The 26,710-nt window shown below is 34.5% G+C and overlaps 3 protein-coding genes and 1 long non-coding RNA gene across 6 annotated transcripts; 3 read left to right on the plus strand and 1 right to left on the minus strand.

Moving 5' to 3' along the window:
- Positions 1–6,858: 6,858 nt before the first annotated feature.
- Positions 6,859–10,309, plus strand: LOC123896221 (protein DYAD-like). Its single transcript, XM_045946636.1, has 8 exons — positions 6,859–6,894; positions 7,151–7,190; positions 7,385–7,485; positions 7,589–8,265; positions 8,400–8,783; positions 8,883–9,000; positions 9,118–9,201; positions 9,494–10,309. The coding sequence occupies exons 1-8, from the start codon at positions 6,859–6,861 to the stop codon at positions 10,043–10,045; spliced, it is 1,992 nt and encodes a 663-aa protein (XP_045802592.1). The 3' UTR covers positions 10,046–10,309.
- Positions 10,310–13,168: 2,859 nt separating this feature from the next.
- LOC123898023 lies at positions 13,169–14,639 on the plus strand. The gene is made up of 4 exons (XM_045948866.1): positions 13,169–13,802; positions 13,887–14,017; positions 14,135–14,207; positions 14,295–14,639. The coding sequence occupies exons 1-4, from the start codon at positions 13,707–13,709 to the stop codon at positions 14,451–14,453; spliced, it is 459 nt and encodes a 152-aa protein (XP_045804822.1). The 5' UTR covers positions 13,169–13,706; the 3' UTR covers positions 14,454–14,639.
- A 403-nt stretch (positions 14,640–15,042) lies between these two features.
- LOC123895419 lies at positions 15,043–18,184 on the minus strand. 3 transcript variants are annotated; one of them, XR_006804364.1, is made up of 3 exons: positions 17,602–18,174; positions 16,490–17,420; positions 15,043–16,223 (listed from the first exon to the last, which is right to left on the minus strand). It is a non-coding gene; the product is annotated as an uncharacterized LOC123895419 (long non-coding RNA). The 3 variants fall into 3 exon arrangements; XR_006804365.1 differs by having other exon boundaries at positions 16,155–16,254; XR_006804363.1 differs by having other exon boundaries at positions 15,043–17,420; positions 17,602–18,184.
- Positions 18,185–18,801: 617 nt separating this feature from the next.
- On the plus strand, positions 18,802–24,235 carry LOC123895418 (FT-interacting protein 7-like). The gene is made up of 2 exons (XM_045945771.1): positions 18,802–19,136; positions 20,600–24,235. Exon 2 carries the CDS (start codon positions 20,650–20,652, stop codon positions 23,665–23,667), a length of 3,018 nt encoding a protein of 1,005 aa, XP_045801727.1. The 5' UTR covers positions 18,802–19,136; positions 20,600–20,649; the 3' UTR covers positions 23,668–24,235.
- The last annotated feature ends 2,475 nt before the right edge of the window (positions 24,236–26,710 follow it).

The following is a 26,710-nucleotide window of genomic DNA, read 5'->3' on the forward strand; positions in this document are numbered from 1 at the left end:
TTAGTTCTTTCGGCTTCGATGGCCGCAATCTGAGTTTGTAAGCGCCGAATCTCTACGACGGCGGCTTGCAGAGTGTTAACGTTAGAGTTGTCATGGTTTTCGTGTTCTCCAGCCATGTGAAGATGTTTGATTTTTCGTCTAGTTGCTGTGATAGGCTGGGATCAAATGATTTTACCGCAGCCCCACGGTGGGCGCCAAAATGTTCTGGTAAAAAAACAAGGGGGGTTTGTATTATTGATCAAATGGTGTGAATACACTCAGTTCAATCCCAACAACACTGGGAGTTTAATAAGTCAGAATTCGTCCTTTTACAAATGAGAGTATGGAGCTATTTATAGAGCTTCCAGTCTTCTTCTCCAAGCAAGGGTTCCTAAAAATCCGGTCCTTAGCATCTTCTTCGGTGGTGTGGCGTGAAAATAGGGATGAGAATCTTGGTCTCCAAGCCATGGCAGTTGCGAGAAGTTTAATTCTTCCTTCTTAAGTTAGCGGTTGATGCAAGGAAGGAGAAGATATTTTCAGTAACGCAGAATCCAATCCTTTTTTGGCGTTGTCTTAGAATTGATGGTCGCGCCCTAGCTTCTAATCGCCTGTTTTGTGTTTTACCTGCTTTGGGCTTATCATCCTTTTTACTCTAATTGGGCTTATTGGATATTTTCTTAAGCCCATTGCCCAGTCCAATTCCTATTAGAAATCGAATCAAATTCTATCGAATCGAGATCTCATTAACTACTTGAATTCAATGTTTTGGTTTGATGTTTTTTATTTTGGGTCTTGCTAACGAGTGCCCCCGAGGCACTCTTTAAGCATTCCATTTAAAGAAACTTTTTATTCAAAAAGTTAAATACTACAATTTCCAATGCATTGACTTTACACATTCCGATAAAAATTCTATAAAAAAACTTACTATTTAAGGGCTTAAAGAGTGCCCGGGAGCACTATTTAGCATTTGCCTTTTATTTTTTATGTGATGCAATTAGTTACCATCATTTTTTTTGTCGCGCAGATTATGGAGGAGAGTCCTTGTGATTGTTTGTTTTGATAAGCAGAGTGGCTCTCTCTTAGGGATGGCAGAAAAACCCAAACCCGTGAGACCCACCCGAACCCAAACCCAAGTCAACGGGCGAAACCCGAATTGACTGGGTTTGGGTTTGGGTTTGGGTTTGGGTGACACCCGAAAATATGGGTGTGGGTTTGGTATCACTCAAACCCACACCCGAAACTCATACACCCACCCGAAACATGTTAAAATTACCTAAATACCCCCACATATATATAAGTGTAAAAGTAAAATTAGGTTTTTCACAAACCACAAACCAAAATTGTGTTTGAATTTTGCTTGAAAGTTGGAAGAACTTAATTTTGGTTTAGTTGTAATTTAATTTCTTGAAAGACTATTTTGTAATTTTAAATTCCCTTGTAATTTTAAACCTATGTTTTTGCTAAGTGATTGACAATATGTTTAAATTCCATTGTTTTTGCTTAAATTTGCAAAGTAGTACAAAATGTGTTGTGGGTTTGGGTTTGGGTGTAAAAAACCCGAACCCAATGGGTGTGGGCGTGGGTGTGGTTTTGCCACCCGAACAGATTTGGGTTTGGGTTTGGGTTTGTGTGTTGATTTCGGGTGTGGGTTTGGTATCACTCAAACCCGCACCCGTGGGCGCCCATTGCCATCCCTACTCTCTCTCTTATGTGCAATGGAAAGAAAAAAGGGTGTTGAAGGAGTGTTTCAACTGTTGAAACCATTGGAGGGAGTGTTGAAAAAATGATGTGGAGGAGTTGGGTGATGAAATGTTTCAACTGTGTTGAATCTGACGCAGGGGCCACACGGCGGGTTTTGTTTGGTTGCAGCAGGGCGCGTGTGATACACGCGCGGGTGAGGAGAGTGGGCGAGAGTGGGCGAGAGTGAAACGCGGAGAGAGAAAGAAATAAGGACACGTGTCTTCGTCTGATTGGCTCTCCGGATTCTTATCACATTAATACTTTGAACTCAATTATCTCATTGCAAATTATTTTTTTATTTTTTTACCAAAATTCGTGATTTTTTTTTTCTACAAATAGAGACTTGGTTCATTTAATTTGGACACAGAAAAAAAAAACCAAATTTTTCACTATCTTAATCTATTATTATCTTTCTAATTAGTCTTTCTTTTGAAGTTTTAATCTTTTTTTAGTGAAATGGATCCCAACAATTCTTCTATACGTTATTTGTGTGTTGTTTCGTATTTTAAGTTAATTTGCATTGTATTAATTACGTAACTTGTGTATTGTATTGCATTTTAAGTTAATTTGTATCGTACTAATTACGTTATTTGTGTGATGTATTGCATTTTAAATTAAGAAAATAAAAAAAAATATTTAAATAAATTTTGTTAAGTGTATTATTTTAATTTAATTTTAATCGATAATTATAATTTTATTTAATCATAAAAACAAAAATTAAAATTTAAATAAGAATATGAAATAGAAAGTGGTGGGGTAGAGAAAGTGGTGGGGTAAGGTGTTGAATAGAAAAACCATTGAAGAGGGTAAAAGTTGAATGTGTGTTGAATGATTAGGTGGAAGAAAGAGAAAATGATGTGGAGTGAAAAAGTGGGTGTTGAAGATGTTTTGGTGTTGAAACCATTGTATATAGGAATATTTTTTTTCCTACCCCTACATTTATCACTTTACCCCAACATATTTTAAAATATTCCTATTCTACCCTTATATTAATATAATATATTTTATTATTTTTTTAGTTTATTGTTTCTGAAAATGTGTTCCGGTATAAGAAAAATCTTAGAAATTTTGTTGTTACCGAAACACTTTAAAGTGTTTTCCGGTATGGATCCCTTTACCCCAACAATATTAACAGCTGCTTCTTTCTTTTCTCTTCATTGACGATCTCCACAAAGCTACAGTACCCTTATAATTATTTCAACATCTCTTTCTCGTTCTTTCATTCATACTTTACTTTCTCTTTCTCCTTTTTTGGATCTTCATTTTCGAATTTACTGGTAATTTTCTTATACCCTTTTGCTTCAATTACATTATTCACTTCATTTTCATCAATTTTATCAACTTTTTTCATGAATGCCCCTTTTTGCATTATAGGATTTTGTTAATTTTTAATCATTGTCACTATGATTTTATTGAAATTAAACTTAATTGAGTTAATGGGGTTGTTTAAAGTTTCATTTTTTGATGTTTGGATAGATGTAAAGTCTTGATTTTTACACTCCTTGTTATATAATTAGACAATAGTAGTGATATTTTTCTGTGATTTTAGATTTTAGTGATTTGTGGGATTGAGTTTGAAGGACTATGGTGAGGAAATATGGCTTCCTCTTCTGCAACTCTTGCTGGTTCAGTCGTTGCTTCTAATCTTCTCAGGAGTTCGACCGGCGGTTTCATTGGTCTTTCTTTGAGAAGTTTGGGAAGTGCAGGGTAACAACAAAAAAAAAAAAAAAGAAAGATCCATACCGGAACACACTTAAAAAAAAACAATTTACATACCTGAACACTTTTTTACATAGTGTTCCGGTAACCAAAAAAAATTACATACCTGAACACTTTTTTCAAAGTGTTCCGGTAATCAAAATTTTTTTTTACATATCTGAACACTTTTTTTCAAAGTGTTCCGGTAACAAAAAAAAATTTAGAAAAATTTTATATACCTGAACACTTTTCAAAGTGTTCCGGTAACCAAAAAAAATTTGACATACCAGAACACTTTTTCCAAAGTGTTCCGGTAACCAATTTTTTTTTTGCACCATATATGAGGGCAAATTCGTCCATTCAAAATTAATGTTGGGGTGGATGGATGATTGTTGGGGTAGGAAAAAAAAATTTCTGTATATTGTCATTGTACAAGAAATCACACACACACACACACAAACTCATAGTACACCTGATTCTGTTGATTTGTCGTTGAAAAGAGTGAATAACTTTTCAACGCGGTGGGACCCTTTTCCTTTGGGATAATCCTGCATATACGCATTGCTTAATTACTGACAATATCAAATAGTATAAAAAAACCCAAACCCGAGAGACCCACCCGAACCCAAACTCAAGTCAACGGGCGAAACCCGATTTGACTGAGTTTGAGTTTGGGTTCGGGTGACACCCGATAATATGGGTGTGGGTTTGGTATCAGTCAAACCCACACCCGAAACCCATACACCCATCCGAAATATTTTATAATTACCTAATTATCCCCATAGTCTCCCTCAATTTCCTTGGAAGACCTTAAATTTTAGTTGTAATTTAATTTCTTGAAAGTATATATTGTAATTTCTTGAAAGTCTATGTTTGAATTTCTTTGGAAGACCTTAATTTTAATTGTAATTTAATTCAGAGTCTATGTTGGAATTTAATTTCTTAAATTTGCAAATTCTTTTTAAATGTGTTGTGGGTTTGGGTTTGTGTGGAAAAACCCCGAACCCAATGGGTGTGGGCGTGAGTGTTGTTTTGTCACCCGAACAGTCTTTGGGTTTGAGTTTGGGTTTGAGTGATAATTTCGGGTGTGAGTTTGGTAAGTGTCAAACCCGCACCCATGGACGCCCGTTGTCATCCCTATCAACAATGTTGATGATTCCTTCAAGCACAACATCTATATATTGTTTAGATCAATCTCGATAACATAAATTAACTAATGTATCAATAGAATTAGGTGCATGCATTTGTAAAATAGAGGCGAATCATTGCCAAAGTAATCTAACAAACCTGCAATCAATAAAAAGGTCTTGAATCGTATGTCTACGTATATGTGCTCCAACCACATAAAACACACCTTGAAGTAATACCGCAACCTCTAGTCATGAAAACATTATCCGTGGGTAGAACAATCCAAAAAATCTTCCAAAGAATAAGAGATTTGGAAATAGGAATGTGTTCATCCCAAATTTTTTTAGCCCAAAGAAACTGAAGGCTAGGAGGGGCAAAATATAAATAATTTAATTTAGGATCACACTGTCCCAAACATTTATTAAATATACTAAGAAAAATAAAATGTAAAATTAATATTAGTAAAATAATTATTTATACTATTAAAATATTGAATGCACAAGTTCAAAAACAAAACTTCTTTATTAATGTGTTAAACTAGTAGCTCCATCCCCGAAACACTATTTAATATTTTTCATTTAATTTAAGTCTCAAGTTAAACGGGGCACATGAATCCTTGTTAAACATATTAAAAAAGAAAATTAAAGACCAAATTAATATTAAAAATATAAGTTTTTATAATTTTAAGAAGATGAATAAAAAATTTAAAGATAAAATTTTGTTATTAATAAGGTTAAGGGTCATGCTAACATGTATCCTTAGAGCAATGTTACTTAAAATAGTAATTAAGTTTTGAATAAAATAATCTTTGATTTCTAAAGTGATAAAATGACCAATTTTTGATACATATCTTTGAACACTAACAAGTGCATTAAGAGCAGATGTTAGCTTTTCCCTTAGGGTAATTAGTACTTGGAGAACACGGTTTGGTTTAGCATTTTGCTTAATTTCACAGCACTAAACACGATCGCGCGCGAACGAGAGAGAGAGAGAGAGGAAAATCGCTTATATCATCATTCATCACTCTTTGCAATGCAATGCATTCCTCGCTCGCTCGCACCACAACACAACCAATTCCACCTTTCTACTTTTCCGAAAACATCGTTTGGTACTTCTTTACCGTTTCTTTCTCTCATTTTTCTATCTTCATTGCTGCTGCTTTTTCAACCAACATTGTTGCATCATACTGTTGATTACTTGTTCAATCGATCCTCATATTGTTGCATACATACTATTTCACTGTTTATTACTTTCTGCTTTTTGTTCAATCTCACTTCATTTCATTCAACTAATAGATCTGGTTTTTGCTTTAATATTTTAAATATTCGATTCATAATTGATTTTTCGGATACATTTAAACCTTATTTGTTCTGTACAGTGTTATTTTTTTCCTCTTTCAGTCATGCACAAATTTGGCTTTGTTTCTTTCCTTCACTATCACTGATTCAGTTCAGTACAAGTTTTCTTTTCATTTTTTGTTTAGATTCATTTAATGTTTAGGTTATTTGTCCTACTGTACTGTGTGAAAGTAATTTTCAGTTTTGCATATATAGTATGTGCTAATTTAATTGTTGCTGTTTTTTTTTTATTATTTTTGTTTATTTTGTTGTGCAGGTAGGTTATGGAGGAGAGTCCTTGTGATTCTGATTGTGATTTCGTTGCTGCTGCTGCTCAAGATTTGGTGCGTTTCTCTCTCATTGATTTTTTAGTCATACTCTCATTGTACAAGAAATCACACACATACATACATATTCATGCACCTGATTCTGTTGATTTGTTGTTGAAAAAATTGAATAACTTTTCAATGCGGTGGGAGGGACCCATTTCCTTTGGGATCTTAATGAATGCTGCATATACTCATTGTAGCTTCACTAAATTGGTCATTGATAAATAAAAGAGAAACAAATAAAGCATATAATAATAGTAACTAGTGTTTGATTTTGTATGTGAAAAAATTTATATTGATAGTATAGTAGTATGTTGTTTATATTTATAAATGAGGAAGGATTGTTTGACATTCTTTCGAATGTTGTAAATTCAATATGTAAGGAGAGGAGACGTACATAGGTAGGTGACCAGACATGTAGTGATACGATACGATGATACTTTTTCATTTTTGGTTGAATCTCATAAGGTCACTGCTCGGCTGTCTTGGGACGGAAGCGATTCCGCTTCTGAAGCCCGAGAGTTTATTTAATGGTGTGCGTCATGCGAGATCCCTAAGCGTAATATTTTCCAAATGCCTGCTGCTAGTATAGCTTTTTGCTGTGCTGAGTCAATGGGTGGTCCTTCAGCAGACTCATGCTATAATCTATGCTGACTGTGTTGATCCTTATGTATGGTTCTCTGGTACTGGTCTGCAATAGCATCTGTTTATAATACCTGTCACCTATGTAGTGTTACTTATCTTCCATAGCCTTGGTGCTTATCCCTGATAGTTTAGTATAGGTTCTTTAGTAGTGTTGTATTTGCTCACTGCTAAAAGGGAGGCTTTAGCTTGTTATTGAATTGAATGATCTCTTTGTATCAGACTTGCTCTTGAGTACTGAATTTTGCACACTTTGTGCCCAATTAACTAATTTGTGTTCCTTTTACTCTGAAGCAGGAAGAGGATGACACCCATGTCGACGAGGGCAAAAGCTTAGGTAATATCCCTTTAAATGACATATGTAACATTTGATAAATTTATATTGATAGTAGTATGCTTACATTGTCTAATTTGCTAACTTCATTAATGCTAATAATTGTATTAACATACAGCACATGTTAGTTTTTTGTGAATTTTGTTATAGTACCACTGTTTCCACATTTTGCAATAAACTGTCAACAAATATTGCAGGGGCTCCTGAGGAGTTTAATGTAGGTCGATTTTATGAAATTGACCATTCCAACCTTCCACCTGATTGTCCTGTTCAAGTAAAATGTGTGAACATTGTAATGGTAATATGAAAACCTCTCTGTCTTTTGCAAAGCTCCTTTTCAACCATTTCACATAGCTCTCATCTTTGTTGGGTTTCATATACTGGATGTTGAATTCTTTTAGGTCAGTGGCACTGGGGAGGGACAAGTATATCTGAGGTATCCAAGCTGCGGCTCTCTTTGCACGCACTTCAACGACCAAAGCTTTTGGGAGAAAATCCCTGAACTTGATGAGAAGTATGTGATCGGAGTCGAATTCGCCATCAAAACACTTTGCAGGAGCATCACATACGAGGAATTTTCTCAAAGAAGAAACTCATGGAGCTTCTGGGCCTCTCCGACAAAAGAAAACTTTCAAAACCATGACAGTCCAGTTCCAGTTATCAATGATGCTTTTACTAGTTTGGTTTCCAAGCAGGGTTCGTGTTGGTCTGAACTCAAGTTCACGGCGGGTATGATGCAGTGGGGCCAACGCCGGCAAGTTCGGTTCTTGGGCCGTTGTGAGGAGCAAAAGGTTGAATCTTTAAGTAAACTTAATAAGGAAAAAGGAGTCATTTTTCAACCCAGGGAAGGGACTAATAAGAAGAAAAGAAAGAATGTTGAAGAAGAAATGGATGCCGTAAAGGTGGCTCCTTTTGGGGTACCGAGGATGACTCGTGAATGCAAGAAAAACCAAGGTGCGAGTAGTAGCAGTGGGGCTAAAAAGTCTATGAAAGCAGTAAACGACACCAAGGAGCAGCAACTCGTTGTTTATGGCAAAAAGAAGCGAAAAATATCTATTGACAGATGGTCTGCTGAGAGGTAAATGGTTATTAGTATTCAGATATATAACATTTTTCAGTATACAGTTCAGTTTTTTACTTGGTTTAATAGACGTTTGTTACTAATTTGCTGTTATATATGTTATATGTTAATGTTACCTTGTACATTTGAAGGTATAAGCTGGCCGAGGAAAGCATATTGATTATTATAAAGGAAAAAGAAGCTGTGTATGGAAATCCAATAATGAGGCCAGACTTGAGATTAGAAGCACGAAAGTATATTGGTGACACAGGTTTACTTGATCATTTGCTGAAGCACATGGCTGGAAAAGTGGCACCTGGAGGAGTTGAAAGATTTAGAAGGCGACACAATGCGGAAGGCTTAATGGAGTACTGGTTAGAGAGTGCTGATCTTGTTGATATCAGAAAGGAAATAGGTGTCCAAGACCCTTACTGGACTCCTCCCCCTGGATGGAAGCCTGGCGACAGCATTTCACCAGATCATGTTACTAGTAATGAAATCAGAAAGATAAAGGAGGAAATAAATAAGCTGAAACGGTATTGCCAATTTATCCAATTTTTGTTATTGAATGACTAATATTATTAGCTATTCTATTGATTTTGAGTTATTGGTTACTTTTCTTGATCTACAAACAGAGATATGCAGGAGCTTGCATCAAAGAAAGAAAAGGAAGCATTGGTCACTGTGGCTACTCCTAGTTCTTGTTTGTCAAGTTTGAATTGTAAGGACTATGGTTCTCAGGTTTCTAATCAGGTGAGGGGAAGCATAGTAGCTCCAGCTTATTGCTAACATGAATAGTAAAGTTGGGATTGGGAGGTCACATGACATATAGAAACCACCCTTTTAATACTTGTATCTTTTTTATTGTAGGAGATTTATGTGGAGCTGGTTCATAAAAAGGCTAAAATTGAAGAACAACTAAGAGAAATTTCTCTGGCTTTGAATGGCATGGAGGTAACATAAACTCTGTATTTTATTGAGTGCTAGCTGATTGAATGTTTTCATTGCAAAATAATGATGCTATTGTGACCAAATAAAATAATATTGATGCTAATGATTGCTTTGTATTTTCCCCTAGAAAATTTATGTATGAGTCTAAAGTGTTCTATAGAGTATTAACAGAAGTGTAAAAAACATAAAGTCTGGACATACATCAGTATGAAATTCAGTAATATTTTATAATATTTCTCTTTCAACCTTTATGGAATGGAATTTGATTGCCACTGATGAAAGGCACTTAATGCAGGATCAACTGGGAAGGCTGAAAGAACCAATAATGTCAGAATCATTAACACCACAAACGTTAACATCAATGACGGAAAACATTGTGGAGAAGACAAGGGAGAAGAAAAATTGGAATAATAACAAAGAAACAAAATCAGCAGACACACAAATGCTAGGAAGCACAGCAGTAGAGGACAGGGCAGCAAAGATAGAAAGACTGAAAAGTAGTTTCCGAATTTGCAAACCAAGAGGGACCTTTATGTGGCCAAATATGAGTATGTCTCCACAAGTTGTGGCCAACCTTGATGAACACACTATGGTCCTAACCCCAGGCTCAGCTTCCTCTTCTACCACCGCACCTCCGAAGCTTATATCCAAATCTCAGACTCCTAACTTGCTATTGTCCCTACCTTGCCCTTCTTCTCCTGTTAAGCCACTGGCAGAGAGGCGCGCTGTGAGCATAACTACTTTGGCACATGTCACTGGACCATTTTCCCCTCCATTAGAGACTACTACCATCACCAAAAGCAGTTCTTCTATTAACCTTAATGAGACTCCTCTGGATCAGGAGTAATTATGGCAAAGTCCTGCAAGTGCTACATGCATATATAGTTATATAGTATATTTGAAAGAAACCATACAATTTTGAGACTCTTGGTAATAGTAGATTAAGCCAATTCAGTATAGGCAGTAATATAGTGTGGTATATTTTGTTTGCTTGTTTTTCATTTGATAGTTATAGTTAGATATTACAATTATGTGCAATTGAAATTGCAACTGAAAATTATAAATGAAACCAGTATTACTAGTTGAATATCTGCATATGAACTTTAAGCAACATAATTTGTATACTTATTCTACCCTTGTTGATTATTTTTATAGAAACAATTTTTTATTAAATCATGGTGATAGACTCCACTTAGCCCACTAATCCATGATTCAGTTAAAGCCAATCATTAATTTCCACAATAATTCATTTCATAACCTATTGACTCTAAGCAAAAGCACCTAACACAAGTTAGTTTTGTTTTAGCTTTATTATGCTACATATCTTTGTGGGCACTTCTTAACTGTTTCATATTATATTTTTCATTCTTCAACTCCAAATTTCTTACCAAACTTTTATACATTAAATAGCACAAAACTTTGGTAACAATATACCATTATCTCTTTTTTCATATCCTTATGTTGATCTTCCTATTATAGACATTTCTGAACCATTACAATCATCTTCTTTAACAACTCTCTCTAAAGCTTGCAAAGATTGGGATTTTTTCACATAATTAATCATGAGATATCAAAAGATCTTTGTAGCCAACTTCATTCATTATCTAACTTAATCTCTAATCTTCCTTCTGATTTTTTGTATTCAACGGGGGCCTAGGGCCAATTAAAAATTTAACTTTTTCAAGTATTAATTTTGTCTTTAATTTTTTTTATGTTTAATAAATATCTCAAAAGCTTCGGAAAGTGTTCGTAATCTTCTAAAGAACAACGTAATGAGAATATTTTTTCTTAGCATATGAATATCCATTTTAGTTATGAATATGTAAGGACTAATCTGACAAACAGAAATAAAATTCAATGACTAAATTAATTATCTAATAACAAATTGCACAACTAAAATAATTATTATAAAATATAGTTTTTTTTTTTGGAAAAAGATATAATTTTTTTAACTATATTTATAACTTCAATATATTAAAAGCGGTGGCTTCTAACACGAGGGAGCTATCAAATCCCTCACCGGTGAGACACTTAAAAAATACCATTAGATCAAATGGATAATTAAGATCTTTAAAAAAAAAAGGAAAATACCTATAGATATCTACATTCAATTTTACCCTCAATATTATTCTTAATTTCGATAACATGTTTCGTATGTTTCTTTTTCATCCATCTGCAGATCCACAACAAAAACAAGTCTTCATCAAATCACAAAAGCATCTACAATCATAGTCATCTTCCTTAACAAAACCCTAATTTCAATACTCTGGCCCTCTTCTTCATCTTCCACCAATTCCAAAATTGACTCGTCTTTCTTATTTTACGGTTCGAATTATCTCCATAGATCATTACATTACGCGGCACCGCCAATTCCAAATTATGAAATTATTATATTCTCTTTTCTGTGTTAATTCAAAAATAAACAAAAGTGCTTTGTTTATTTCTTACTTGCACTATTTAGCAGGTTTCTGAGAAAGACACGGAGAAAGACAGACAGAACGAAACAAAAACCTAAAAAATAGGTTTTTGAATCTTTTGACTTCATCTATGGCTGGGTATGTAACCTTCGTTTACTTACAATATCTTTGATTTGATTATCATGCTCAGTTTTCAGTTGATTTTCCATTTCAAACATCATAGTACAAGATGAAACTGTTTTGTTACAATATTGAGGTTACCTAGTATCTTGTGAAAATTGATAGCTTTTTTGTGATCATGTTAGATTTCTAAGTTGGATTAGTTTGTCTTTGCGATGTTTCATGTTATATGTTTGAATGTTTGTGTTTTTGTGCAAGTTGTTAGTTTAGGTGTTTTCTGTTTTTATTTTATTTTTTATATTTTGAGCGAAACCCATTTTAGCCCTCACATTTTTCTGACGAGCAATTCAATTCCTGATATTTTCATCTTCCACCAATTCCAAAATTGACTCGTCTTTCTTATTTTACGGTTCGAATTGTCTCCATAGATCATTACATTACACGGCACCGCCAATTCCAAACATCGATATCTCTTACAGTAGCTTCCATGGTATCACACTAAACCCTAACTATTTTCAATTTCAATCATCAATTAAACTGTTTGAATAACAAAACGACTTCGATTTATGCTTAGTTCTGCGTTTTTCAAAACTGGTATTTATTCGTAAGGTGGAAAAGTGAATGAAATTCCTGAATAATAGTGTATGGTTCTACTCCTGCTGGCCAGAAAACTTGCTTGCACATACATGGAGTAAGTTTTCATATCAATTTTGGTTGTTGACTTGTTGTATTTCTTCTAGCCATGAACCACTAAAGAGTTGTTTAATGATATTTTCATATTTTCTTTGGTTTGAGATGGATGATAGTGATGAAGAGGAGTTATTTACAGAGTAGTGTTACCTCATCAACACAGACATTGTATACCTGAATGGAGGAATCATCCATGCCAATAGCAATTAAATTGTTGTCCTAAGGATGGAAAGCAAGAAAGGTAGCAGCAGGTGGTGGAGGCATGAAAGTTGTCATCGTCTGCACATATACAAGGTTACAACATTTTGAATTTTGATTATCAGGAAATTAGGAATAATTGCAAAACATAGTCTTCAATACTGATTAGGCTCATAAAGTGTTGTAGATATTTCTGATAGATTCTTATAGGGTGAAACGTGTGTGTATCGATCCAGTTATAATTGATAAGTTCTGTGCACTTGGTTCATGTTCCATGACGAGTGCCGAACTCACCAAAATTAATATAACCGAGTTAAAACACAACTTGTAGTATTAGTGACAACCCGAATCGTTTCCCGATTGACCAACTATGAAATCCAACCAAATTTAGTAATAAAGTGTTGGGTTATTACAAACTTACTACAAACCAACACTGTACTCTTAAAGAATAATTTCCAATTACTCAATAAATTCTTAATTTTATCTTGTAGTTGAAATCTCAATTTTAACTCTATTATTATTTAGAGTTGGGTTGTTACAGTTTCATAAATCAAACCTCAATAATGTCTACACCCAAGGATTGATTAAGAAAATTAGCCTTCCATTGAGCTTATAGAACTCATGGAATACAAGATTACAAAAGAAAAATAAGTAAAGGAAAACCTGAAGATGAAATAAAACAAGTTAGAAAGCTCTCACTCAATTCTACATATTTTGTTGCTCAGCCCTGCTTCCCTATTTATACCACACATAGACCGCCTCTTGTTTGATTTCCAGCAGAATCCATTCCTTAAACATTAAGTTTCAAGTGCAAGTTGTGAGAAAGTAACATCAATTTGCTTCAGCTTTTGTCTCTTGTTCGTTTCTGCTTCATGTGCTGTTTTCTTTGACTTTCAATTGTTGTGTCCTATTTTACTTCTTACAGCAACATGCCACTTCAAGTGGGCTTTTCAAAAAGGTAGAGTTTGCCTCATTTGGATAAAAATTGAGTAAGTAATGACCATTTGATTTGTTTAACGTGACATACTATAATGTTGTTAGATTTATATTCCAATTGACGATTGTGTTGGAAATTGGTTTTTGATGGTTGCCGCTGTTGACGACCAAGTATTGTATCATCTTGACCCGGGCTTTGAAACAAGAACTACTATACCTAGACAGGGGGTCATTAAGAAAGTGGTAAAGTACTTGTGAAAGTTTGTATTTGAACTTTTTGTTAATCTATTAATTACCTTATTTGATTTTACCACTTGAATTTTGTAGTGGCAAGTTATCACCGAAATGGTACAAACTATGGCGCAAGCAAATTACTATCCACCAGAGTTTCTACGTGAAGTGGACAAAGACAATTGGGATATGGCTGACCCTGTAGGACTTGTTTCTGAAGGATTTTGGTAACAAAATATTTAATTTATTTTAATCGATGTATATTCGATTTCCACACACACATATATATATATTCACCTTCCAAACACATGTGAATGTGATATTTGTACATTTTGAATAAACAGTCAGCACTCTGCGGTGTGGGTCTTACAGTGGCTAGCAATGGGTTCGTCCTTTACACCAAACATTCATGTCATGGTGGGTATCTTTAACTTAAAATGGTAAATTATTTATGTAATATTAAGTCTTTCTATCAACACTAATATTATCAATTAATTGTAACAGCTGAAAGAAGATGTTGTTAGAATGAAGGCGGCAATGGATTTGTTGTTGGGTGATCATAATGAACACAAAGACATCCTGGTGGAAAAGGCTATAGAAAGGCTTGGCATAATAATATCAATAATGCCTAGAAATCCAAAAGTTTCAATTAGTTTTTGCTAGGACATTGTAGGCATGTCTACAATGGGTTAATCTGTTTTCCATTTTTCCTATGTTTTTTTGTTTTTCCATTACTTTGGTTAGTTTTGCTTATTGTTGTTTTACACTGCACTCTTTTCTTTTTTCAACATGGTTTAAACTTTGAGTTTATTTAGTGAAGTTTTTAACAATGTCATTGTTTCATGCAAAGGTGTTGTTTGATGTTTAGCAATCTTGGATGTATCATTTTACTTTTGTTTATTAGCACTTATGGTGCATAAAATCGTTGACCATACTTGCTTTATGATTAAAGAGTTGAGTTACATACAAGTTTTTAATATCAACAATTCTCTGTATATCCGCGATTTTATGAAATCAGCAGTGAATCCAAGCTTGCACTTAGATGCCTCTTACAGTTGTGAACATGAATCTGTATATTGTTATACTCCCTTGTTTTGGCATTATTTTTTCACAGCATTCGCTCTTGTACTCATCTCTTCCCCCATAGTTTTTGCTTCTTATACCTTGGTGTAAAATATGTGGAGAACACATTATTCATTTATCTATTTTTGCTGGAAATGTAAACAAGAAAATGACAAGTATTATATATATGTATATGAACAAACTAAGTAGTACACTACGTTTTCTATTAACTTCGAACTCAGGCGGCAGCTTCGCTCCACCTTTGCTTATTCCTTTAGTATATAGAGTACAGTAAAAACAATAGTAGCTTGCTTCTTTATCAACAAATATTTTATTTTAGAATCTATACTTCACTAATTGCATTTGGCAATACTAAATTTGTGCTATTCTGGTTCTTGTTAAATCTGCTCTTTATTTTTTCTTTTAAGGATAGCTTCACAGACACTTCTCCCCTTTGGGGGCGGTTTGCATATAGTATCCACAGAACAAGGCAGAGCAGAATGCCGACTGAAATGAGTCCCAGTCCTACATTAATAATCTTGAGGTAATGCTTTAATGGAGGACAGTGACTTGAAGTTATTCCAGTGAATGCATCCCTGACAAAATTGCAATTCTGAAGGCTAAGTAAGAGTGGAGCATAATGTTCCAATGCATAGCTTTCCTTAGCTGCGGCTGCGAATTGCGCGTAAATTTCTGGGGTCACCCTACCAACTGTAGTGCAAATACCCGATTCAGATACCTCACATACATAATTCTTCCAGACCTGAAAATTTTAAACAAACAGATTTAATGTGATCCTCTGTATATCATTTGCAGACAGAGAGACTGAAACATGATACAAAAATTTAGAACAATCCAAGAGCAAAACTTAGAGGTTATTCTTCAATCCAATTTCCCTATGTCGATGTTTCTTTATTCAGCTAACTGATTGGCAAATCATCAAAATAGTTAGAAAGTTTCTATTATGTTTTTAGCTATACCTTAAGAATTTGACAGAAATGTCTCATAATTAAATCCAATAGAAGAAACCAAAACTAACAACTTGTTGAATTTCTATAAAATTCTCTAAATTTTTTCAAAAACCAACTTGGTCATTGTTTATAAATCATCTTTCAACCCTGCATGTACACTTATTGATGAGTAAACCATAGAGTTATTAGGATTATTGTGCACATCATCAACAACCATCTTGCAATCCATTTCAAACAACACCTTAGTGTAGCCAAGTGTTGATATCAATTGAAGACTTTTGCTGCAAACACCATGCTTCTGCTTCCGCTGCCGAAAACTTGGCGTTGATGCTTGCTGTCATAGCTGCTACAAACTGTCCTTTATCGACCCTTATGCACGCTCCCAGTCCAGCCTTGTTTTCTGTCGAGGAGAGTGCTGCATCTAAGTTGCACTTGACGAAAGTGGTAAAGACATGATATTTAAACAAAGCCATAATATATATTATGTATTAATTGAAGTATTTAAAGATACTCAAGAACACTACTAGCATGCTCAAAACTAGCCTGCATAACTTACCAGAAACCACCATATAACAGCAACAAAGGGATCAACAAGAAAATCCAATTCAAAGCAACATTCTTCACTAAAACATACATCAATAAATAATGTCACTAAAATACATTTACCTATGATAAAATGCAAGTGTCTCATTTAAACTTGTTTCTCTTCCTCATCTGAATCAAAGCTTTGTTGAAGTAGCCTTTGCACATCTCCATAGTTCTGTTAGCATCTTCTAAAAATCACTTGAATCTATTCTTGAACCAGGAAGAGCTGAAAGTATTAGTATGGCATCTCTAACATTTTATCTCCACTATAAGAAATCCAGTTTTTGTATCAAACAAGCTGGTTCAGATTTGAAATACAAACCAAACAAATATTATAAAAAGGAAATGAAGCCAAAAACTACCTCTGAAACAGTGTTAGAAGTACTGAATTATGCTCCCAAATCTCCTACTAAATTAACTTCATCATCATTACATTTAATGATTTATAACAAAACAAAAAATAGTCACTTGGATAGTTGGATTTAGGATGATTTTTTTTTTTTGGAAAAGCAAAAATAGATTAATAAGTGAACTAAGAACAAAAAGCGCTGATACAACCATAATGCAACCACCTACTCTAACAAAATATAAATCATGAAGCTGGACCTCTATAACACAAAACAGAACCAGCATAGCAGAAGCACAACAATACACAGACAGCTTCACTAATGAATTCAACAATCGACACCCAGCTAGCTCCTATTGAAACAAAGCCGCACTAATCCAACACCAACTAGGACATTTGCTTCTGCCAGCAGAGATGCAATTTCAGTCTCAGTTTGATAGTAATCACTAATCAGCGCCCATCATCATGGTATCCTAGATAGCAAAATCCATAAGAAGGCGTATACCAAATAGAAGATGAAAAAGATTCAATACCTTGCATTTTTCTACTTTGGTGGGTGGTAAGAATCTCGGGGAATACCTTGCATTTTTCTACTCTGGTGGGTGGTAAGAATCTCGGGGAAGTGAAGAAAGGTGTCTTTGAATCATAGAATTGAAATTTTGGAGGCTGCAAGTAATGACACAAATAATTAGTAAATTTGCTACACTTATCTTTATGAGCAAGAACTTGCTCCAAAGTAAAATCATGTATTCACTTTTTCTCGGTTGAATCCGGCTGAATACCATTATAGTCAGTGAGCATGACCTTAAGAAATACTGTATGAACCTATATAAAAATAAAGGATTACCTTGATCATTCCAGAAAAATGAAGGATCATACAAACCACTCACATACTCAATCTGGTTCTGTCTTTCAACTTTCTTCATCCCTTTCTGACTTCCATTCCCAATATTACTTATAGCTCTTTGCATCTGCTCTTGAAGCTAATTCTAAACTTTGAAAAGTACAATTGCTACTTGCATCTTGACTACTCAGAAGAACTTGAGAGTCTAGATAAACCATAAAACATAGTATAAACTTCATATAGCTACACCCATATTAAGCCTAACCAACCAACACATCATCATCTCATAGCTACACCGCCCATATTCTATGCCTCATCATCAACAAATTTCATATCTATGCCCGTACTAACAAACCCATAAGAAGGCGTATACCATCACTGAAAATATTCACACAATCCATTATTATAAACTGACAAGGAATTTAAATCATCATATTCATACATGAAGTAAGAAAAATCCAAAATGTAAAAGGCATGACAACAGAAAAATAAATGGGGGAAATGGCTATAAGAAAAGGGAAAATACCTACCTCCTTCAAGCCTTCGACAATGATAACAATCCTTTAATTTTTGGGTTCAATTTGGGATTTAGGGTTTAACAAGTTTTGGGAATTGCCGAATTGGTGGAAGATGAAGAAGAGGGCCAGAGTGTGAAATTAGGGTTTTGTTAAGGGAGATGGCTATGATTGCAGATGCTTTATCTGATTTGATGAAGACATGTTATACGAAATTATGAATAATATTGAGGGTAAAATTGAATGTAGATATCTATAGGTGTTCTCCTTCTTTTTTTAAAAGATCTTAATCATCCATTTGATCTAATGGTATTTTTTAAGTGTCTCACCGGTGAGGGATTTGATAGCTCCCTCATGTTAGAAGCCACCATTAAAAGCTGTTAATGAATTTTTCTTAAAATAAATTATTCTAGAGAATTTGAGTTTAATTTTTTTTATTTACAATGAACGGATAATCGAACCCAAAACCTATAGCGTACTACCCAAATCCCTCACCATTAGACCAAAACCTAGTGGCTTAATTTGAGTTTAATTGTTTATATAAACAAACCCACTTGAGTTGGTGCATTGATATTGGCTTGGGACATGAGAGTGTGCTTCTTTTGAGGTCTGATGTTCGATTCTCTCTAGTACCAATTTGAGTAAACTAATTTAGATTTCGATAATTTTACCGGTTGAGCTAAAATTTATAGGATAACCAAATTTTACTTACTTTACCTTGAAAATTAAAGAAGTGGTACCGGCATACCAAACCAAACCTACCTATACAGTACAAGACACTACTACAGTACAAGACATCATGGTTGTATTGAACAATCAGAAACCACATTTTTCACACTCTCTTTCTCTTTTCTTTCAATTTTCAACGTCAATCTAAGCATGCCACTATATTCCATTTAACTTTCTCACTTCTCAGAAACTCACTCCATTTCCTCTTTCTCTTTTTATTCCTAACATAACATAACCGATCTCTCTCTCTCTCTCTCTCTCTCTCTTCCAAACTCTCAATCCTCAATATCTCAGGTTCGCTCATTTTTCCCCCTTTTCTGTGAATATGTTTTTTGTTGTTGGATTTTATGGGTTTTGATTTTTATTTTTTTTTAATTTTTTTTTTAATTTGGGTGTTTTGAGAACTAATTCTTATCCTTAAAAAAACATTTTTTTTTGTTGTCTAAATCTGCTTTTGGAATTGGATTTTATATGTATGTGTGTTTTCCCCCTTTTTCCGGAAACATTTGATAGAAATAAAAAATTTGGCTGAAATTTTCTTCATAAAAGTTGCTTCTCTTCTCTGGGTCAAAACAAAGTTTTTATTTTTATTTATTTATTTATTTTATTTTTATTTCCAGTCAATTTTGAATAATATTGGGTAATTAATTATCATTTTTTTTTAAAAAAAAATATTAGAGAGGAATATGAATATGAATAAAGAATCTTTTGTGTGTGTGTGTGTGTGTGTGGGAGATTTTTCTTTTTAGTGTCTGAAGATTCTTATCACATGACCTTATGTACTTTATAACAAGGTTGAAACTTTTTGAACCTTGTTCTTTGTTACTTGATCTTTAAGAATTACTTCCTTTCTATTGATAAAATGTCTTTATTTTTACTGTAGATGCATGAATTATGGTTATGGTAGTATAGCTTATGAGTTGTGACAAAAACCAACTCAACAGTAATTTAGATGTCTTATTGCTTTCCTTCAAATATGCACATAGGAACACATGAATTTTATTATTTTGTGCATTTAGCTAACTTTTGTTTTGTATTTACCTTCATGATCCATTTTGACCTTTGTAGCACAACACCTACACTTGTAATGGAAGACATCTTCGGTTTCTGACATGTGTCGGTGTCTGATATGAATTGGTGTTCGACACTGACACGACACTAATACATGTGATTACATTCAATTAGTTTATTTTCTTAAATTGTTACCAGTATCGATGTGTTAGTGACGTGTCGGTGTCTGTGCTTCATAGATTTTGACTATTGGAAAAAAATGATACTTAGAACATTACCTAAGTAATGTTTATTTGCCGGAGAACTTACAAGAATTTTAACTTGATATTTGTGTGTGGTAATGTTATAGTTAATACTTAATATGCCTCCATATGATGTGTTTGTCGCCTTTTCTATGTTAAAGGGGATTTGTCTGCCAACAAGATTTTGAAGTTTAGATATGTCACAGAATGATTATATTATACTATTTCTTAATGTTTTTCTGAATATTATTTAAAAACGTAACAAATTGCTGATTAAGAGATATGCTTTTTTTGTCAAAAAAAAAAGAGATATGCTTTTTATCTACAAATTATTTAAGCATTTCGTGCGACCGAAAATATTTACTTGCTACAATAATGTTGCTCTATTTTCAGTTTTTGGTATTTATATTATATTATGCTTCCAGTTGTTTTAACTTAAATACATCTTGGAAATTTGTATCTGAGACTAGCGTTCACGAATCCTATGTATTTCTTTCTTTTCAGGTATAATAACGTATCTCTATCTAAGTTTTCGTGGAAGCTGATTATTGACAATGAGCAATCTTAAACTAGGCGTGGAAGTTGTGGGTGCTCATGACCTTATGCCCAAAGATGGCGAGGGCTCGTCTAGTGTTTTTGTCGAACTTCAATTTGATAATCAGAAGTTTCGGACAACTACTAAAGAAAAAGATCTAAATCCCGTATGGAATGAGAAATTTTATTTCATCATTGCTGATCAAAGCAAATTACCAAACCTCACACTTGATGCCTGCGTCTACCACTACAATGGCAAAAACAATAGTTCCAAAGTCTTTCTTGGTAAGGTCCGTCTCACGGAAACCTCATTTGTCCCGGATTCTGATGCTGTTATATTGCACTACCCTCTGGAAAAGAAACTCACATTTTCTCGCGTAAAAGGAGAGCTTGGTTTGAAGGTATTTGTTACGGATGACCCTTCTGTAAGATCCCCCAAACTTCTTTCTGATGAGGAACCCTCTTTGAATTCAGAACAGCACTCGAACAAAGATCAACCACCGGGATCATTGACAGATTCGATCCTGAACATGTTTTCTCGTAAGAAAAATGTGTCGAAGCACACATTTCATACCATTCCTGGTTCTAATAAAGAAGAACATCGATCTTCTCCACCAGGAGCTGCAAAGTTGAATGTGGACCATGGGAAGCATGAAATGAAATCTGGACTTCCTCCGAAACTCATGCATGCATATGCAGATTCGTTGCATCCAATTGATTATGCACTCAAAGAGACGAGCCCTTCTCTTGGAGGGGGACAGGTAATTGGCGGGCGAGTTATTCGTGGGAACAGGCCATCCAGCACCTATGACCTTGTTGAACCAATGCGTTACCTTTTTGTACGAGTTTCAAAAGCTCGCGACCTTCCATCAAAGGGTGTGACCGGGAGCCTTAATCCATATGTGGAGGTAAAAGCTGGAAATTTCAAAGGAACTACAAAGCATTTAGAGAAAAATCAGGAACCTGAATGGAATGAAGTGTTTGCCTTTGCAAGGGACAATCTACAGTCAACAACAGTTGAAGTTGAGGTGAAAGACAAAGGTACGATACTAGATGAAACTGTTGGCACTGTGAGGTTTGTTCTTCATGATGTTCCTACACGGGTTCCACCAGATAGTCCATTGGCTCCAGAATGGTATCAGATTGACAAGAACGGGAAAAAGAAAAAAGGGGAGGTGATGCTTGCTGTATGGTTTGGCACACAAGCTGATGAAGCTTTTCCTGATGCTTGGCATTCTGATACACTCTTCCCTGGAGAAAACTCTTCAGTTTCCCATCATCAGATGCGATCAAAAGTTTACCATTCACCAAGATTATGGTATGTACGGGTTAGAGTGATTGAGGCACAAGACTTGATTCTGTCAGAGAAATCACAAATCTCAGATGCCTATGTTAAGGTGCAGACTGGTAACCAGATCTTGAAGACAAAAGCGGTTCAATCGAGGACGAAAAACATGCGTTGGGATCAGGAGCTGATGTTTGTTGCTGCTGAACCGTTTGATGAACCATTGATCCTTTCTGTTGAAAACCGCATTGGTCCAAACAAGGATGAGACACTTGGGGTGGCTGTTGTTCCTTTGACCAAGGTTGATAAGCGTGCCGATGATAGAATTATCCGTACTAGGTGGTATAACCTTGAACAGTCCATGTCATCTGCGACGGATGAGGAACATGAGAAGAAAAATGATGTGTTTTCTAGTAGAATTCACCTCAGTGTCTGTCTTGACGGCGGGTACCATGTTTTTGATGAGTCAACTTATCATAGTAGTGATCTTAGACCCACATCAAGGCAGCTCTGGAAGAAGCCAATTGGCATCTTAGAACTCGGTATTCTAAATGTTGATGGTCTTCATCCGATGAAAGCCAGGAATGGAAGAGGGACATCTGATGCATACTGTGTGGCAAAATATGGGCGAAAGTGGGTTCGTACTCGAACTCTTAGTGATACTCTTGACCCAAAATACAATGAGCAATACTCATGGGAAGTTTTTGATCCAGCAACAGTTCTCACAGTAGGAGTGTTTGATAATTCTCAGGTTAATGGTCCTGATAACAAAGATTTGCTAATTGGTAAAGTTCGGGTCCGAATCTCAACCCTTGAAACTGGCCGTGTTTACACAAATGCTTACCCTTTACTGATGCTTCATCCTTCGGGTGTTAAAAAGATGGGTGAACTTCACTTGGTCATTAGATTTTCTTGTTACTCAATGGTTGATTTGATGCACTTATATTTTAAGCCTCACTTGCCAAAAATGCACTACAAAAGGCCCCTTAACGTTATGGAACAGGAAATGCTGCGACAACAAGCTGTCAATGTTGTTGCTGCCCGCCTTAGTAGGGCTGAGCCTCCACTTAGGAAGGAGGTAGTTGAGTACATGTCTGACACAAATTCTCATCTTTGGAGTATGAGGCGCAGCAAGGCAAACTTCTACCGTTTGATGACGGTTTTTTCAGGGTTTCTTGCAGTAGGGCGATGGCTTGGGGGAGTTTCCACCTGGAATCATCCTATGACAACAGTATTGGTGCACATTCTTTTTGTAATGCTTGTGTGTTTCCCTGAACTTATTCTACCAACCATGTTTCTATATGTGTTTGTTATTGGGATGTGGAATTGGAGATTCCGCCCGAGATGCCCACCTCACATGAACACCAGACTCTCTTACACAGACAGAGTAACTCCCGATGAGCTTGATGAGGAATTTGACACATTTCCTTCCACAAAGAGCCCTGATGTAGTGCGATGGAGGTATGACCGGCTAAGAAGTGTGGCTGGAAGAGTTCAGAGTGTTGTTGGAGATTTAGCTACTCAAGGAGAGAGGGTTCAAGCACTTGTGAGCTGGCGTGATCCTCGCGCTAGTACCATGTTCATGGCATTTTGCTTTGTGTCTGCTCTTGTGTTGTATATGATCCCCTTCCAGGTACCTATTCTTATATGTGGATTTTACTTTATGAGACACCCAATGTTCCGAAGTAAGGTACCATCGGCACCAGTTAACTTCTACCGCAGGCTACCTGCCCTCACAGATGGCATGCTTTAAATGGACTGCATGGTGTGTGGTTATTGTATTTTTACCTACCGACAGCAACACTGTCATCGAGTCTTTTTGCAGTGATTGTAAAATAGCTATCTTGTCAAGTCTTGTTTTATTTTAGTGTTGAGTATAATTGGTGGAGATGTATCTATACATGCTGTGGAAAACTATTATGCAGTTTTATGCTTTCAAGCATTTCCTGCAGTAGCATTTAATTTTATGCCATTAGGAACCATGAACCATGAAACTAGTTTGATGATGACTTGAGGTCAAAAAACTCTGATGAACTTTTAATGCAAAACTTGTAGAGGTTTTTTTTTGCCGCCCTACCTACTTCTCGTGCGCCCTACGCGTTTCTATTTTAACCTTCTGCTGTTTAAGTAGCGGACGTTATGAAAATGAGAAATTTTTGACAAATTTTGAATATGCCGTCCACTACCTAAGTAACGAACAGAGGTATTTTAGTAAATTCGTAGGGCGCTCGAGAAAATGGGTAGCATGACAAAGAAATTCTCAAACTTGTAAGTTTTTGAGAAGGAAAAGACAAAGGATAATGTAAGAATCCTTTCAAATATTGTCACTGTTTTTTCACAGTACAAACAACTTTAGAGGTGTCAACAGCTTTGTTCAATTTTCAAGCAATCTGGTAAAGCATTTTCAACCACTCATTTTATTTATGTTTTTTATTTATTTGATGAGTATTAAATTTGGACCATTAGATGGTGTGAATGCACCAAATTCATATCCGTCAAAGTCATCAACAACCTATGGAACACACAATAAAATTGATTATAACATGATTATAATATGTACGGAGTATTCCTTATAGTTACGGATCCGGATTCCATGCAGTCGTTTTTTGGTACAGTTGTGCAATCACGCTATTTATAGTCGTCCAATCAAGATCAGACGGTCATGATTTAAAGATTGTATTTAATGATTGCATTTGTTTAAACCGTCCGATTGTGATCGGACAGCTATAGAATGACTGCATCGAAAATTCAAATGCACATAATCCATTTCCTAATGTTACAGAGTATTTAATTATAACTTTTCTAAAAATATGTAATATCAATCGTTAGTTGGTCCAATGATGATTGGTGCTAGACTTTAGTAGGGAAGATCACGATTCAATTCTTCGTAACTACTTAATGTCAGAACTGACTCCGAATTAGATTAGACAGTCCAATGAGCCGGATACTCATTATATAAACTTTCAATCCAACGGTGGATTTTATAAAATTTGTATTCGTTAAAGCGTTATTGAGCGGTGTAACATTAGTCAAATGTTACACCGGTGTAAAATTGATCTCTCCCCATATAGTGGATTTTATAAAATTTGTATTCGTTAAAGCGTTATTGAGCTGTGTAACATTAGTCAAATGTTACACCGGTGTAATTTGATCTCTCCCTATATATATATATATATATATATATATATATATATATATATATATATATATATATATATATATATATATATATATATATATATATATATATATATAAGACTTGTACATCATAATTTTGAGAGGGGGTAAAGAGCTATTAACCCCTTTTTTTATAGAGTAATGTTACACTGTTCAATAGCGCTTCAACGAATACAAATTTTACAAAATTCACCGTTAGATTGAAAGTTTATATCATATAGATCATTCATGTTCAATTCTATAAAAATCTAAAATCATTTGATATGTTATTGAGATTATCAAGCTTAACGGTATTCAATAAAAACACATAAAGCGTTAATCTAAAATAAGTTATTTTAAATATTATCGTTGACTATTTTTATACATTTAATTTGTAATAAATTAAAAATAGATTATTTAATATATTATCTTTGACTAGTTTAATACATTTAATTTGTAATAACTTAATTAGAAATATAATATAGCTAAACTCATACAAGTTTGAAATATATTAGAATTTTCCTTCCAATCCCTTTTCCAAGTCTATATATAATATATGCTTACTCAGAATCATAGATTACAACAGCCAATTTCAAGTTAAGAAAATGAGAAACAAAATTATCTCTTCACTAGCTATTCATTTAATTTTCAGGACAAGCACATGTCATCATATAATATATTTTTTTTACTAATTGATCTGAAACAAAATAAAAACTAAGATCTGAAACAACTAACAAAAATATGAAAGGTTTATTTGTTTGATTTCTGCAAATAATACTTGCATTCTGGATGTTTCAAAACAAACAAATTCATTAAAATATGTCTCAATTTGATAATGATTATAATTCAGGTATATATCATTTTCAAAAGAAATAATCATAATATTATCAAACAAACACAAAAATAGAGAAATTCTTATGATTAATACAAGCTTAATTTGCGAATCACCAAACCCCTTACCTTAGTGTGCAGAAATTGGCTTTTTTACTACAGTAACACCCTTTCAAAAATTATGTTCCAAATTACCACTTTTTTTTTCTATAATGTACAATAATAGATCAAGTAGACGAGAAGTATAAATTAAAAATAGATCTAGAATATATATTAAAATATATTTCACACATCCTTCATGAACACATTATAAGTTTGTAAAATATAACATTTCTCTCCTCTATCAAACATGGATATAAAAACAACAAAGCATGTACCAAAAAAAAAAAAAACAAAGCAAAAGAGTATACAAAATTAAGAGAGAAGAAAAAAAAAATTGCGTCATAATTGTTGTTCGGTCGGTTTCGATTACCAAGAGATAGAATTTTATAGACTCGCATCCGTCCGTATGCAACCAGTCATGCTCGATCTTTTTCGCATTACATGAGTAAAAAATATAAATCAATTATTTATATTAAAAAATTACAGTTTTAATAATATAACAAAACAAAAAAAAGAAGCAAAGGTGCTGAGAAATCGTGTCTCCACACACCGATTTCTCTTAGGCTTTTAAAATGGAAATGAAAATTTGGTAGTAAGGTAATCGTTTTTCTAGGTAGCGACTTTTAAGGGTGAAAATTAAATCACTGCAAAACCATGGTATTTTGGTACATAGTAGAAAAAGGATGGTAGTTTAGTATTTAATTTTT

This window comes from Trifolium pratense, linkage group LG7, assembly GCF_020283565.1.
Source record: "Trifolium pratense cultivar HEN17-A07 linkage group LG7, ARS_RC_1.1, whole genome shotgun sequence".
In the NCBI taxonomy this organism is placed as follows: domain Eukaryota; kingdom Viridiplantae; phylum Streptophyta; class Magnoliopsida; order Fabales; family Fabaceae; genus Trifolium; species Trifolium pratense.

Bases quoted from the DNA above. Each gene is read 5' to 3' on its own strand.
- LOC123896221 (XM_045946636.1), top strand. From the start codon at position 6,859: ATGCTGACTGTGTTGATCCTTATGTATGGTTCTCTG. The intron at 7,486-7,588 runs GTAATATGAAAA...GAATTCTTTTAG, and splicing joins AATGTGTGAACATTGTAATG to GTCAGTGGCACTGGGGAGGG. The intron at 9,001-9,117 runs GTGAGGGGAAGC...TTTTTATTGTAG, and splicing joins GTTCTCAGGTTTCTAATCAG to GAGATTTATGTGGAGCTGGT.
- LOC123898023 (XM_045948866.1), top strand. From the start codon at position 13,707: ATGGTTGCCGCTGTTGACGACCAAGTATTGTATCATCTTGACCCGGGC. The intron at 13,803-13,886 runs GTAAAGTACTTG...TGAATTTTGTAG, and splicing joins AGGGGGTCATTAAGAAAGTG to TGGCAAGTTATCACCGAAAT. The intron at 14,208-14,294 runs GTGGGTATCTTT...TAATTGTAACAG, and splicing joins CACCAAACATTCATGTCATG to CTGAAAGAAGATGTTGTTAG.
- LOC123895418 (XM_045945771.1), top strand. From the start codon at position 20,650: ATGAGCAATCTTAAACTAGGCGTGGAAGTTGTGGGTGCTCATGACCTT.